This window comes from Diachasmimorpha longicaudata, chromosome 3 (genome assembly GCF_034640455.1).
Source record: "Diachasmimorpha longicaudata isolate KC_UGA_2023 chromosome 3, iyDiaLong2, whole genome shotgun sequence".
In the NCBI taxonomy this organism is placed as follows: Eukaryota; Metazoa; Arthropoda; class Insecta; order Hymenoptera; family Braconidae; genus Diachasmimorpha; species Diachasmimorpha longicaudata.
Window position 1 is genome coordinate 10,210,811 of NC_087227.1, and position 15,494 is coordinate 10,226,304.

The 15,494-nt window shown below is 37.4% G+C and overlaps 3 protein-coding genes across 7 annotated transcripts; 1 reads left to right on the plus strand and 2 right to left on the minus strand.

Annotated features, from left to right (window-relative positions):
* Positions 1 to 215: 215 nt before the first annotated feature.
* On the plus strand, positions 216 to 2,556 carry LOC135160488 (uncharacterized). Its single transcript, XM_064117077.1, has one exon. It carries the CDS (start codon positions 398 to 400, stop codon positions 2,372 to 2,374), a length of 1,977 nt encoding a protein of 658 aa, XP_063973147.1. The 5' UTR covers positions 216 to 397; the 3' UTR covers positions 2,375 to 2,556.
* Positions 2,546 to 11,904, minus strand: LOC135160494 (TATA box-binding protein-like 1). Of its 3 annotated transcripts, none has more exons than XM_064117086.1 (5): positions 11,741 to 11,904; positions 8,272 to 8,571; positions 7,878 to 8,128; positions 7,343 to 7,440; positions 2,546 to 7,214 (listed from the first exon to the last, which is right to left on the minus strand). In XM_064117086.1, the coding sequence occupies exons 2-5, from the start codon at positions 8,560 to 8,562 to the stop codon at positions 6,985 to 6,987; spliced, it is 870 nt and encodes a 289-aa protein (XP_063973156.1). In that variant the 5' UTR covers positions 8,563 to 8,571; positions 11,741 to 11,904; the 3' UTR covers positions 2,546 to 6,984. The 3 variants fall into 3 exon arrangements, with proteins under 3 accessions (XP_063973156.1, XP_063973157.1, XP_063973158.1); XM_064117087.1 differs by having other exon boundaries at positions 8,272 to 8,587; XM_064117088.1 differs by having other exon boundaries at positions 7,346 to 7,440; positions 11,741 to 11,903.
* A 387-nt stretch (positions 11,905 to 12,291) lies between these two features.
* Positions 12,292 to 15,432, minus strand: LOC135160493 (uncharacterized). 3 transcript variants are annotated; one of them, XM_064117083.1, is made up of 5 exons: positions 15,256 to 15,432; positions 14,369 to 14,665; positions 13,828 to 14,207; positions 13,295 to 13,687; positions 12,292 to 13,153 (listed from the first exon to the last, which is right to left on the minus strand). In XM_064117083.1, exons 3-5 carry the CDS (start codon positions 13,862 to 13,864, stop codon positions 12,633 to 12,635), a joined length of 951 nt encoding a protein of 316 aa, XP_063973153.1. In that variant the 5' UTR covers positions 13,865 to 14,207; positions 14,369 to 14,665; positions 15,256 to 15,432; the 3' UTR covers positions 12,292 to 12,632. The 3 variants fall into 3 exon arrangements, with proteins under 3 accessions (XP_063973153.1, XP_063973152.1, XP_063973154.1); XM_064117082.1 differs by having other exon boundaries at positions 14,754 to 15,432; XM_064117084.1 differs by having other exon boundaries at positions 13,828 to 14,199; positions 14,369 to 15,432.
* Positions 15,433 to 15,494: the final 62 nt, after the last annotated feature.

A 15,494-nucleotide genomic window follows, 5' to 3' on the forward strand; every position in this document is an offset into this window, starting at 1 on the left:
AATGGAGCCTAAAGAGTGCGGCCTTTTTGAACATTGGCATGTTATTTATTTTTTTTTCTAGCCTGGATGTAAAAGCCAGGGTATTTGCACATTTTTTTGGCTTTTATCCTCTAGGAAGAATAACCCTCGACATAATAAATAAAAACCGCACAAATTACATCACGATAGTTCCTCTCCCACCATGAGGGAGCCACTGGTTCCGAAATTGGCGGGAAAACCCTCAGTTCTCATAACAATAATAATAATTTCGGAAGTTTTGACAGTTAGAACTTTTAAAGGAACCCATCAAGAATGGGAATATTCCCAAGTTTTACAAAGTGCAAAACTAGTTGTACCATATCCAAAGCTTGATGGATTTGCAAAAATAATTGCTTCATAGAGGATAACTTCCATAACAATGTCAGAGGACGACGGGATGGCTGGAGCCCTCCAGAGGCTGAAAGAATTAAAAGCCACGAAAGGAAAGAAAACTGTTGGAATTGAGGAAGCAATAACAATTCTCAGGGATGAGGCAGTAACAAGAGGACTCAAGACTGAAGACATTCAATTCATCGTGAACGTGATAACTAGCACTGATCTACGTGCAGGCCTCTGTGTGCCCCTCATTCATTGCCTCATCCCCAGCAAGAAAATCCCTGATACAATTTTGGAGAGTGTGATAAATTATTGGTTCCACAAGTGGAATGATCTGCCAGTTACTGTTGCTAGCAGTATTCTGCAATGGTTAACGGGGCTCTGGGAGTACCAGCTGGTGGACAGACAGACCATCAACGTATACTACGACTGCTTCTTCCTTAATATGCTGAAAAAGGAACGATTGGAATCTCCCACGGCCAAGCTCGTCTACCTCCTCACAAAACCAGAGGACGTGACTCGTCGTCAGGTCTCTCGTCTGCTGCGTCTCCAGAGCAAGTACACAAGGCCTCCGAAGCACCTGTCAGCCCTCCTATCCCTCTTCAAGTCTTACAAGCCCGAGCTAGTGCCCGAGAAGATCCCCTCGCTGAATCTCGAGAGTGTCTGGAAGCCAATCCCCGAGGTCTTTCGCCTGGGCTTCGAGGACGCCAAGAACAGGAGCTCTCAGACCGTTACCCAGAGCCACGAATACTTCGACTGGAACCCAATGAAGCATTCGGAGGGCAAGAAGACAGAGCAACTACTTCCCTCCATCAGGTACTTCCAGATGGGCTCAAGCATCTATCGAGAGAAAATGACGAAGTCGATCTTTGATCTCAGTAACATCGTTGATGTGGGGAGATACTACTTCAGTGTGGAGTTACCAACAAATGCCACTTCTTTGCTGGCGAACACTGCAGGGTACCACTTCCTGACGTTCGCCAATTTCGAGTATCAGAGCAGATTTTCACATAATCTTTATAACACTTTGAGGAGGGCGTTCATCTTGGAGTGCAACCGGTTCTCGAAGGCTCAGAAGTCCCAACTGCTGGAGATGACCATCGAGTTCTGCAAATACATGCAGCAGGGCATTCCTGTGATCCTTCGCTTCCTCCTGGAGTACCTCCCCTACGAGTCTGCGGAGTACCGTCCTCACCTCCTCGGGATCCTCGAGTGGTGTACGCAGATCAGTGTAACAGATTTACAGGAGAACATCGCCCCTCACCTCGAGGAGATCTTCCTGGAATCCAGCCTACCCCAAAGATGTCAGATAATTCGATCCCTCCGGAACTTTCTCCGGAACATTTTTGTCAACCAGAACTTCGGGATTGGTGAGATCCAGTCTTCGCCCTTCCTAGGGCAGAAACCAACGAGTGAACTGATTGATCTCCTCCCTCCCACTCTCGTCATCGCAGAGAACCTCATCCTCAAAGGGTTGAACGCTTCCTTCAACGATCTTCTGATTCTCAACGAAGCCCTGGGATTCTACGAGGAAGTCCACATGCTCGTCAAGTCCTCAGACACTCCGGGACTCATTGTGGCACCAGCCTCAGTGATTTATGGGACCTTTTGCAGCAGGAGTTGCGCTCTGATCTCCAAAGCTTGTGGCTTACTTTTGAAATACAGAGAGACTTGCATGGAACTTATGAGGTTGGGGGTCAGGGGCGAGTTTGCAGAAGAGGTGGAGAGACTCTCGTGGTATGGGAACGACTTGGGAAACGCTCTGTGGAACTCGAGGATCTTCTCAGGCAATCGTGAGGGATTCTTCAGAGGGATAACTAAGGGGTTCGAAGAGATGTTGCCCGAGGATGCTGATGCCAGGCTCGATATCATGCGGCATATCGCATTCCTGCCTTATATTTATACCCTGGGGCAGACTGGACTGGACATCTCCAGTAAAGAAGCTGCCTTGGTGATGGCTCAACAGTACTTTCCAAATGTCAGTGAGTTCATTGAACAGTTTGATCAGCCCTTGGAATAAAGGGGGAACTGGGGTGAGATATTAATTAGGTTTTTAAGAATATTTTTAAGATGTTGAAGGTTTAAAGACAATTTTATCTATTAATTGTATTTTTGCTAACTAGTGTAAAGCTTACGATGATACGAAGCACCAATGAAATCCTTTGATTTGGCGAATAAATCAACGAAATAATTTGATAATAATCAGAGCTCAACTGTTTATTTCTTCCATTTTACATACAAAGTTTCACTTTCATCTCCTTCAGTGATTATCCTCCTCATTTACATCTCACAGCAGTCTTACATACACATACGCTACATTTTTCTTTCCATTATTTTTGTCGTGAAGTAGTGAAACGTGAATACTTGTGAGACCCAATTGATTCTGGAGAAAAATATTGAAAGACCTTAGGTAATGGTTTGTGGGCATATTTTCCTCTACAGAAAGGTCTCTTGATATTTTTCGAAGAATGCATATATGTGATTTTTCATTCTTCACGATTCTACACTTCAATTAGTGGATTCTTGCTGATTAATATTTAGGCACTGGCAGATGATGCATACGTGCATTGAACATATACATGTGCCTCTAACCCACTTGCAACTTCAGTGTGCGTCACTCGAACTATATTCCTAATGATTCTTTCAATTATCTAATTCTTTGTTTCTCCTTAAAGTTACGTTGAAATTAAATTAAATGAGCTAATTACGTCAATTGTTCAAATTTGATATTTTTTGTTAATAATGTGAGCAATTTTGGGGCGAAATCGAAAGTGAAAGAATTTCTCCTTCGAAGTTCGCAAAAAAAAAATTCAGTATTATCTCATTTAATTCAATGACAGAATGCACCTGCGTTCTCAGGGGTTTCAAAAACTCATTTCCAACGTTTTCTCGTGATTAATCATTCCTCTAGGACATTTAATTACCCTAAGAGTGACTTGTACGTAGTTAGATGTGATACCGTACAACCGATAATTCTCGGAGTCTATAATTTATGTTAAATAGTTTTTCACCACCATGAGTTTCTACGTTTTCATAAGAACGAAAGTACAGGAGGATGCATTCTTGAATTGAAGTGATGAAGGATAAGAGGTCAATCAATTCTACTTTTTTATTTAACCGGCAGATGTAAAACTTGATGCCGAGGCTATTTGTTACAATTTTTTGCTGAGAAAGATCAGATAAAAATTTGGAAAAGTTAAACAATCAGGTTAATTATAGATGTTACAATTTATTGACAATCGCTAGCTTTCCCCTGACCTGGAGTTCGATGGCTTAAAACTACACACAAGTAGAAAAGCCAGTGGGGATTTTTTTCGACAAAACTAGCCATGCTAATTAAATCATAACATTCTAAATTAACACTATTGCGCAATTTTTATTTTCCAAGAATTTTTAGCTACTTCCCATCTTTACAAAAAAATTGAAACAAGTCCTCAATTGAATAAATTGACATTTTCCTTCAGAATCACTCGTTCCCGAAAAAACAGCAGAATTAACACAAATATCCTCTTTGACTTGTCACATTCCACAACTTGATTGCTCATTTCGTTTTACGGTAAATTCTTAATTTTGTTCATAAAATTTCGTCGAAGATGCAACCGTTGACTGTGCCAAAGAGAGCAGATACAATAGCCCTTCGATTAATTTTTTACATTAGTCTTCATCGTTGGGAGACATTATTTCAACACTTCCCATGGTAAAAATATCATATTCGTAATATTAATTTGTTATAAAATATAGTCTACCACGAGTATTCAGTAGTTCATAACAGATATTCTCAATGAAAGCATTATCAACTCCTCGATTTAATTGTCTGCATTGTTTTTTTGATATTATTTAAACTTTACCATTTTTTCAATTATTTCACTCGATTTATTCATGAGAGATCTAATACTAAGTGCCATATTTAGCTTTCAAAATCTCATTTATTTAATTCTTTCACGAGGGTTTTCAAAGAAAAGCTGAGAGGCAGTGATTTCAGCGTATTTAGGAATTAATGAAACTGTCAATGATTCGATAATGAAATGCAGTTCCCTATGGCACAAAAGAGTTAATTTGAAAAGACGAAAGCAAGTTGTGAAGTGGTGTAACAAGTGGAATTAATTTTCATTGAAATCTCGAGAAAATGCCTCGACTTTTTTGCAAAATGGCTGTCTTCTCCCACAAAAGGTCGAGATATTTTTCTCCAACTCCACTCATTACCGATGTAATTACGTGATTACCAAAAATTCATATCTAACATATTTCGCATTTCCCCACTTCACGCCAGAAATCGTTTCTTCCAATGATTGGGTGATTAATTAATTAATCTACTCAACTAACGAATTTTCGTATCAAGTCTCAGCGATAAAGAATTAGTACTTTCGTAATCATAAACATTAGAAGCATCATGGTAAATTCCAAAGCAATCATTCCCATTAATACGACCTCTCAGAATAAAAAAACTCACAATACAAGAGGATCTTATGATTTAACTATAAATTTTAAACAACTTAAATTAACACTATCAATGTGGTGTTATAATGTGATCGCTAAGAATTAACGAGAATAATGACAATAAATAATAAGACTCAATCATTGTATGATCCTACGAAATTGAAATAAGCTCGATGAAATCCTGTCGCGTGGAATATTGCATTTTGTTTTGTTGCTTGTGCTTGAATCGCTCGAATGAATGATCATGTCATCAAAAGTATTTAATTCTGCGCTGGTGAAATCGTTTCAGTAATGAAATGTTAAAACGTAAAAACCCACAAAATTTTTTAGTTCTTGTTAATAAAATGTTAGATTGTATCATTAAGGAGTGATTTAACCGCAAAATATCAGAAAACATTTTTGTAAGAAATTTTTTTCTCCACAAAAATGGTTTCGTGAATGTTTTTTGAAAATCCAGTCGTTCTCGTGATACTGCACGTTAACGAAAATTAATGAAATTATTGATGACGCTGTACCACTTGGTTATATTTTTATCGTTGATAATAGAAACTGAAAAATAAACAGTAACTATGATGATTCGTATTTCAAAGCTCGACAGAAATAACTACAAAGGAGCCAAAAATAAATGATCAACGATTACTGAAACAGATTCAATTGAAACTAAATTTAAAACTAAATCTAAAAAGAAACACTTTTTATTTTGTTCTAATATTACAAATGCTCGAGCAGGGATGGACCGCTCTTTCTCCACTAAATAATTAAATAAACTAGGAACATTTCTGCTGTTTAACTGAACGATACAATTAGCAAACTTGTTTTACTCATCATTTCATCAAATCCATAAATTTTCAAATGAAAATATCATTTATTCAGTAATGAAATGACAACTCGAAATCTATGTCTCTGTTACTATATCTTCCCCAGGGAAAAATGACATAGAGTGCCGAATATATTCGATAGCAATCACTCCATCACTGATTTGTCGTACCATTTGTCATGAAAGATCATAATAAAATTTAATTTACCTAAAGAAATACTGTAATTATAGTCAATAGTAATAATAACGAGAAGAAAAAAATGAATGGAATTGAATTCATATGAATCGGGGAACAAATCAAAGAATGAAAATTCAATGAAAAAAAAACTCTTCATTCAGGTAACGAGAAAACACCACAAGTTTGCTAATTTTCACTTTAAATTTCGAACATCCATCTTTGGCACAGTACATTAAGTAAAAAAAAAAAGGAAAAATATACGAAACAAAAGCAGAAATTGAATGCCAGCACTATAAATGTTCACGAAGAATCCAAAACTGAATTTTAACCTGCCCTGGAAAATTTTGATGCCCAATCTTTCAGCTAATGATGCGGAAAATTGAGTTCAAACATCAATTTAGGAGAATCTTTATCGAACAATTCAATTATACCAGCTCTTCCGAATGTGACATCTTGTGGGTTTTACACTTTTCTCCGAAAAATATCCTAACAAAAATTTTTCCAATTCCCATAGCGTTCAAGATAAAAACAAAAAAAAGTAGTAAAAAATCTTAATCAATGAGTCCAGTAAATCGAAAAATAAAAGAAAAAATGAGAAAGGAAAAATTTTAACGAGGATATTTTGTATAGGTGTTAAAATTCTCAAAAAGAATCCACAAACATGTCGAGATATCGAGAAAAAAATTAATGAAACAAAAATTATTCTGTCTTTCAACTTCCTAATTTCCCCTCATTCATGTCAGATGAAAACAGGCAAGAATTACTATGATAAATGATAATAAAGGGGTTTCATATTGCTAGCATGAAACTGTGAACATAAACGATGCTCTGTTGATGATAATTTACTTAATGTTTAAATAATTACGATTATTCTTCCGTTGTTCTTTGCAAATATGCTCTTCTCTCCTTTATCGGTGGAAATATCTCCAGACTTCAGGGAAAAAAATCGAAGATATTTTTTTTTTCATCACCCACTTCACAACTTAATTAATAATGATGCAGAAAACTTGAGAAATATCGAGACATCAGGATCCAGTGGAGAAAAACTTTTCTCAATTTTTCCTTTTCATAAAATTCTCCTGGAGTTTTCGTCACTTCACTGAAGAGAAAATACATGTTTTTGTCCATTGAACACTTCAGTACATCCGAAATCATTTAATCGATGAATAAAATGAGAAAAATTCATCCAATAAATGATTCAGTCCCAGTCTCCATCGCTCTCGAGGGCCATTTCCTCGTTCTCATCTATGTCGGATATAATAGACTCCTCAGTTGGTTCGGCTTCATCATTTATGAATGAGCTGCGAGCACGTTTCACTCCTCTGCGTCTCCTTGCCGCCAGTTCCTCCTGTGTACGAGGCTTACGGAACTCCTGGACTAGAGGGAAAATTTTCTCAACTGCATTGGCCACCAAAGCAACACTTGATGCTGAAAGCAAAATACAACCAATTTTCATGAAAATTAAAATGTAAAAAAAAAATAGAAAATTTGTGAATTGAGTACTTCTTATTGTTTCAATCGGACCTCAAAATTGTCCATTAAAATAAAGATACAACTACCTGTTATGGTGACATTGCCAGTAGAGAAGATTTTTAACGTTGCTTTAGGATCTGTCAGTTTATACGTCACTCCAGGATGTAACTCTGGCTCATAGCTAATAAAGGAAAATCATCGGGAATTAATGGAATTCGTTACGCATTGAAAACAAAAATTCTTTGCATTCTTTTCTTCGATCAAGAACCTCATGGCTCGATTATTGTCAAGGAAAACATCTCACCCTGAGGAATGCAAACTTTCCTCAGAGAATTTTGTAACTATCTACAGGATGACGTCAATTTTTTTTAATGCAAGTGAAGACGTACTTGTCATAAAAACTTACTATCTCAGTGTACAATTGTATGTATTAACAAAAGATCGAGTAATAAAACAGGCCGCATAATTTTTATCCGGAAATTGTTTGATATGGAGGTCTGACTGATTCGGGTGTATGAGAAAAATATCTTTTGAGACTGTCAGTGCCTACGTCCTTGGGATAAAAGCGACAGCTTTAACCATTTACACTAGAGAATATGCAATGGAGGCAGTACTTACTCAGCATGTTCTCTGTGAGCCATCGAGAAGAGATTGATTCTGATGTCCCAAGGCATAAGACATGTGCCAAGTACATTTACTACTCGAAAATTACTGAATCTAACATTGAAACCTAGTTTAGCTAGACACCTAGCTATTTTTCTTGCTGCTTTTTTGGCATCTGACTCACTCTCTGCCCCAGTGCACGATATTTTTCCTGAGGACCAGATTGAAGCTGTCGTCGAGGGATTTCTCAGTTTCATTGTGATCATCTGAAATTCAAAGCATAAATTTTTCATTGACATCTATCTCTTTTTAATTCTGGCGAATGAGAATAAAAAGAGGCAATTGTGTAAACTGATGGTTCACTAGTCAACAATGGAGCTCGATAAAGTCATTTCAAATTTTTCCTCACCCCATGCTCCCTCTTGTACTCCACATTAGCACCTCTGAGCGCAATCTCTCTCAAATTTAGATGGCATCGAACACTAAAGCTACAGACAACATTACGTATGACAATATCAATCTCCCTCGGTGCATCGCTCTCTTCAACAGGCATGCTCGGTGGAGAGTTGTTGGGGGTCTCAGTCTCATTTATGGTTCCACCATTTTCCAAATTATCTACAGGCTCCACTTTCTCAACGTGATTGAAGGAACCATTCGTTAGAGGTCTCATGCCATTCTCTTGAACAGCAGTTGCCATCATATTATCGACCTGGAATCCAATAATTCTATAGCAATAAAAATTTGTTAATCAGATAAACATAAATTTAAAAAATCTACACATAAGTTAGTTTTGATTCGCCCTACACAGACAGCAATATTTTCATTATATCTTTTCTTGGGGGGCCAATTAAGTGCTACAACAGATGTAATTACAAAAATCGCGCTATCTCCCGTAGATTCGAAAATATTGTTTAAATCTCCGTTGAGAGATAAGTCTACTTATCTCAGTTTACCACTTCGCTACTGAAATTTTTTTATCCTGGTATTTTTCAGTCGTGTTAATAGCCATGAATCGAAATTCTCTTTATCAACAAATGTTTTTCCCCAAATTTTTTAAATATCCAATCTCACAATAACTGAGAACAACACCTTCGGGAATGATTGAACGATAAATAAACAATTTACATGTTCTCTTCACCGAGTTCGAAGATAAAAATGATTGTAATAATCCTCATTTACATTTATTTAAAAATATAGCATTTCTTGGAATTTTAATTTATTTTTGTGTAATCTAATGGCTTTTTAAACTGCGACTGTCAGTTTTGAGCTGAATCAATTCAAAATGAAGGCACTGGAACGATATTCAAATTTTACTGAATTCTTAAGGAGAAACAGAATCTCTGAGTTAACATGAAATTTTAAAAATTGTGTGTTCACCTCTAATGGTTATATTTTATTCATGAAAACTAGTTCATTAACCCAAAAATGGAACGATCGAGTCGATAAAGTAATTTCATAGATGAATATTATTAATGCCATGGAAGAAAACACTTTAAAACATTTTTTGTAGACACAGGGGTTCTACTTGCCATTAACGCTTCACACAAGGGGACGATATATCGTATCGACCCCTGCACATGTCACTGCTTCTTTTCAAAAGTAATTATTTCCGAATCTCAAATGTATAACGTGACCCAATATAATTTTGAATCGAAATGCTGTAGCTTCAATTATGTACCGGTTTTGTAATTTTCTATTCATTAGAAATAAAAATCATATTTGAGTCGCACTCTTCGTAACAGAAGGGCCTCGTCTGCGAGGGGTTAAGCCTTAACGGTACACCCTGTAGATCTGAATTTTGGGCCCATCACTGTGTCCCCAGCTCTTCCTATTCGGTAATAAAAAACCAGAATTTTTTCATATCTGAATATTAAGAGCTCCAATACCTGCATTAATTCCATTAATTATAATCAATTCACGACAATTAACAGTTAATAATTAAGAACAGTCATCGAGGGGGTCGGAGTGAGACGTAAAAATGAGGTCGGTGAGGAAAAATACAGAAAACATTGTTGTTAACAGGAGTAGCTGAGGCAAAAGGGGATTATGTCGAAACAAGAATTAACAGAGTTGTGAGTTGAATGGAGAGGTGCACATTTACCTCACCTTCTAAAAGCCACCCCTTCCACGAATAACCCCATAACCTTAATCATCCCCTAAATCTCCTAATTCCACGCAGCTTAACCACCCACGCACGGTTCTCTCCACTCTCAAAACCCTAAAATTGTCCATCCTCTCCTTCCGAAAGTCATTAGGAATAATTACACTCATTGATGTATTCGATAGCGTTTAAATTTCAATGTTGAAGAGTTGAACAAAAGACACTGTTTCTAGTTGTCAATAATTGACATCCATAGAACGATATTTTAGTTCCATGTTGACATATTTTCTAGGAGATAGTAGAACTCAAAAGATAACGATAATTTATAAATATCCAAATCACTGACCTCCATGAATTAACTTGATGCACGTCATATCTCCCCAATCATCAAATCATCTCCCAAATCGTCCACTTAATGAAAAAGTCTCGTAAAACTTTTTTTAGAGCCGAGAAAATTCTCCACAGAAAAGCTTCTTCAACACTATCTAATAAACTCACAGATATCCATCAGTGCAAAATTTCTAATCACTTGAACCATCGTGGCCCTTAGTAATCACCGAAGCCTATCTACACCGATGAGCCCCATGAACAAATCACAGTCTTCTTGGGCTAATCACATTTTCATTAAAAATTTTTCCTAAGCTCTGTGTCAACCCCGCCCCCGTCCGGGATTACTCCAATTATTCCCTAATTTCACTCAGCCTAATTAACCTCTCCCAAAATCGTCTCAAAGGTCCGAAAACTCAAAAATATACTTCATTTTCTCTTGCTCATGAATGCCAACAAACTAGTTATCATCATTATTGATGTATTCCAAACCACGAGGCGTCCAATGGTCAAGAGATGGATTAAATTCACTCCTTCTATTCGCCAGTAGGCCAACATAAATTTAATTACCCCGTTTATTCATGTTAAGGATATTTTTTAAAGAATTGGTGGTACTTAAGAGATGATGAGTCAATTGTCTATTCATCTCACCTCGAGAAATTCATTTGAATCATGTCACTACTCCCTAATCATCAAATTATCTCTCAAATGGTCCACTCAATTGAAGACTCTCATAAAACTTTTTTTGTAGCCTAGAAAATTTTCTACAAAAAAATTCATCAATACGATTCAATAAAGCCACGAATCCACGCTAATATACCACCATTACAACCCCCTTGAATCATGCTACACCTCCCTAATCACTAACCCCCTCATTACGATTGATTCCACCTGAAAAATCGAGAAATGTTTTTTAGAAACTGAACTCACTGAAAACTCGTAATTCCGTCTCAACCCCACCCCCCACCCCGAATAACCCCATAACCCCAATCACCCCCTAATTCCACGCAACTCCCTAAAACTCCCACCGAAAAAATTATTGACCACATCATCGTCCCCAAAAATCTCAATAGAAAAATTAAAAATATTTTCCATGAAATGACGCTGAGACCTCACAAAGTGAAGTGTAGAGATGAAGCGGAAGCCGATGCATTATTCTCACGCAAAAGCTCGAAAAAAAAGCGAAAAAAAAAATTCTCTCACGAACCACAGCGGAAGGAAATCACCAGCAATGACTAATTGCGAGATGAATCGTACATGCTCGTCACATGAAAGAATTATCAAGTGATTGAGGGGTTGACAGTGTTTGAGGTATATTAACACGAAAAATCGTTCATCTATCAGCCGTTTCAGTACTACTATGGGCCTCAAGACTACGACGATTCGTAAATTGTTGTTGAACAATCGTACTCATTGAAATTATGATGATTTTATTGTTGAAAGTACTTACGGGGTGTTCGGCAGTCCTTTGGGCTTTGTGATCTGATTATTCAAGATTTGTTGACAATTTTTTTTAAAGCGAGACGGCGGAGCTAGTCACAACGATTTGCCATTGTTCTCAGCCATGTTCGCTAGACTACCGCCTACCGTTGACCATCCGACGGCCACTATAGACCGAAAAGTATTGCGACGAGGAGTATGAGGTGACTGTGGGGTTTCTAGATAGGAAAGTGGATGAACAAATCGAGGCAATTTTCGGAAACTTGAGGGGTTCGTATGTAGAGGGCCGACAGGTGATTGCTATTCATTCGTTGCATTCCCATTGCTAAATGAACTAATTCTGTTGTTTGTAATGGGTTCGTACTCGTTTGTACTGAGCTTACAATGTTTCATTAGTTCCTCATTTATTTTTAAATAAATAACGAACCCTCATGCCTATAGGGTATTTCTAAGTGGCGACATCTGTGTGTCGCAGGCGGCACACAGTACACAGCGCTGCGCACAGTGTCGCCACAGCTTTTGAAATGTCTCGTTAGTATGTCATGAATGTTGCAATGGTAATTTTCTTAAAATATTAAATTGGCATTTTTTATTTGGTAATATCAACAATTTAAAAATATGGTACAAACGTCTCGTCATTTTTATGGATATTTTACAGGAATAATGCTATTATTAATTTAAAAAAAACAAACATTATGGGCATCCAATTATTCAGATATTACGCCGGCGCAGGGGGAAGGGTAAGGGATGACATTATTCAAAAATTTACTTTTGTTTATATACAAGAATGTTTCACTCCACTGAAAATCCAGCTGGGCGTTATTTAAATAAATAGAGCCAGTAGAATAAACCCTGAAATTCCCCAAAATCTCAAGTCAATATAAAATTTGTTAATGCCACATTCAATCATTAAGAACTATAGTTATAAAATCGAAGAGCAATTCCGGTTTTCTGTGATAGAGCTCCTTGAATTCGACAGTGTTTACAATCTCCTTCTTGTTCTTAAATAAAAATTTAATCGTAAATGATTTCAAGTTTGGAGCATTGTACATATCAGCAACGTCGAGAATGAGAAGGGCATTTTCAATGCTCAATTGTTTGCACAAGTGAATCTGGCACATGTACTTCAAGGACTCAAGGTTGTACTTTTCGGCAACAGCGAGCATAGCCAAGGCCATGTGAACATCGTTCATGGCTGTCGTCTCTTTTGTGTAAATGTATCTGAGGACTTCCTTCATCACCGGAAGCTCAACGTCGTTGATTAGCACTCGGTTCTCTTTTGATTCTTTCATTGGGGTAACAAACATTTTCAAAAATTCATGACTCGATGCTGCCAGGAGGAACTTGTGAACTGGCAGGGTCTCCTCGCCAATAATTAGTTTGAAATCACTGAGTTCCTCGTTCATGAAGAAATAGTCAAATCCTGGAATGAATTATGATATGCGTGAAGAATAGCTAAGTATTGACTCTGGGCGAATCTGTCAAGTTAATGATATGTTGCTCACCTTCTCTTGAACAATTCAGCCCCAATCAAAATAAATTCAATTAAAATAGTAAGGAATACCTGGACTCGACGATATGAGCGGTGGAGGCAGTATTTCGTCCTTGAACCCATACCAGACGTTGAGCACCATGATATGGATCCTCCGCATTTCCTGCAGGACATTGGGCGGGACGATATTGTGAAAACAGTACTCTTCCGTCCAATCATGCAACGTACTCGTCTTGTCCAAAGACACGTCAATGAAGGTAACTGTGATTGAAGCTTTGGCTGGTTTTATATTTTTCTTCGCGATTAGAATGTCTAGCCCCCCTGTTGCATTTATTTTCAAGGAGTAGGTGAATTCGCAAGGATCCGGGGATGTCACAGTCCACTTTTTGAACGCTTTCCACTCAGATTTCACGTCTCTGGGTACGAGGCACTCGACTACCCAGTGTGACGAGGGCTTCTTATTTGCTAAGAAATGATTTTTGGCAATCGAGATGTTCTATTAATTCGTCATCGCGAATCAGTTATAATGGATAATTTTTGATATCCCAGAGAGCGGCGTTTTTTCTTTATGAAATATTTTTACGAAATTATTACTTAATCCTTACCTATACGTTCAACAGTATGTACATTTGTCACTTCCATTTCTCTACGATTGCCCCTTTTTTGTTCTTCGATCTTCTGTTTATCCTCGCAATCAGTTGGCTTTGGATATTTCCTCTTAGAGATATTTACAGCTAACTTGATTGGTTTGACATTTCAGGCTAGTTTATTCAATTCAATCCAGTCGGTCTGACAATGCAATTCAATTTTTTTGTACAATTTATTTTACAATTCTTCTTTGTTTATTAATTCTATATCTGCCCTGAAAGTCGTTGATTCAGTGAATTTCCTTGCATTCCCATATTTTCAGCATTTGCACAATATTGTCAACAGCATTTTCTCTGATGCTCATTTCATGTTATGAACTGCTTCATGATCTGAAAGACTATTGTAGGTGACGCCAATGTAATTGAATTCCATAATATATTTTGAATGAAATAAATTCATAATTTTTTGCAGTTTGGAAATTCACGCATCAGAGTGTGTCTTAAAACCGACTGCCTCTCATCACTAATTAACATAATAAATAACAACGCTAACACTCACCATAAGTATTTGTCAGATAATCTCGGGTGCTAATAGCATCGCCATGTCATTGCGATTGGCAAACACGTACTCTTGTCTTCAAATATAAATACTCAATAATAGAAGGAAAATACGTCTCTACGTAGTTTACTTCACCGTCTTCCAGAACCAAACAATCAGTGTATTCATCGTGACATTCATCGTGATGTTGAGGTTGATGATGGTCAGAAGAGAGAGGAAGGATGGCCTGTGCAGTGGTGACCTCTAGATGAACCGAAATGCGAGGGAAAAAATCCAAATTTTGTGCAGTTAAGTTATCTGGAAAAATGATTGTTCATAGAATTTTACGTATGTCAATAAATAATAGAAAAATTGTTCGTCTGGAAGAAGTTTCATGTGTCCATACATTTTATTATCACTGGGGATATCATGGGAATTTTATTAGAAAGAGCAGTCGACGAAAATTCTAATAAAAACCCAGAGCAAAATCGCTAATGTAAAAGGGAATTCCATTGTCTTTTTTTGCAGAACATTTTCCATTTATAGACATGGATTTTCTGGAAAAGATATATTACTAGAGGATGACCCGAAGGCGAGTTCATGATGATGAAATAGCTATTTTCGTCACAAGGTCGAAAGAACTTTTCTCACGAGTATGGAGGTTGTAGAGCGAGACGAAGGCAAGGATCACATGGGTAAGTCTCGCGAAAAAAATGAATATGGAAACCTAGGGCGTATTCCTCATCTACGAGGTGTTAGTTGACTCTATTGGAAGTTCAATAGCGTCTGCAATCGAATCAGTCAATAGAATTCGATTCTTTCTATTCAATTTATTAAAAAAAATTATTTTCTAGTGGTGCACTCCATATTTTTGGGGACTTTTTGTCAATAATCCTCCCGTGACCTACGTCAACTCTCTCAACCCCCCGACGAAACCCTAAATCCTGCATCCACGTGTAGCCTCTGCTCCACAAAAACATTCAACTACCACTGAACTAAACTTCGATTGAGTAGAACTCCAATTCGTTAACGGTATATGATGCCTGTGTCCGTAATGCATGTGTTGGAGTGGACACTGTCCTCCTCGCTCTCGACTCGTTTCTCCTCCCTGAAGAACTATTGTCCCTCTCGTCAGCAAACTCCCCAA

What these genes read in the sequence shown, in the direction of transcription:
- LOC135160494 (XM_064117086.1), bottom strand. Translation starts at nt 8,562, where the DNA reads ATGATGGCAACTGCTGTTCAAGAGAATGGCATGAGACCTCTAACGAAT. An exon ending in GCTCACAGAGAACATGCTGA is followed by an intron (nt 7,441 to 7,877) that starts GTAAGTACTGCC and finishes TTCCTTTATTAG; the next exon opens with CTATGAGCCAGAGTTACATC. An exon ending in CAATGTCACCATAACAGGTA is followed by an intron (nt 7,215 to 7,342) that starts GTTGTATCTTTA and finishes TTTTGCTTTCAG; the next exon opens with CATCAAGTGTTGCTTTGGTG.
- LOC135160493 (XM_064117083.1), bottom strand. Translation starts at nt 13,864, where the DNA reads ATGGAAGTGACAAATGTACATACTGTTGAACGTATAG. An exon ending in ACATACTGTTGAACGTATAG is followed by an intron (nt 13,688 to 13,827) that starts GTAAGGATTAAG and finishes ATCATTTCTTAG; the next exon opens with CAAATAAGAAGCCCTCGTCA. An exon ending in GCTCATATCGTCGAGTCCAG is followed by an intron (nt 13,154 to 13,294) that starts GTATTCCTTACT and finishes AATTCATTCCAG; the next exon opens with GATTTGACTATTTCTTCATG.
- LOC135160488 (XM_064117077.1), top strand. Translation starts at nt 398, where the DNA reads ATGTCAGAGGACGACGGGATGGCTGGAGCCCTCCAGAGGCTGAAAGAA.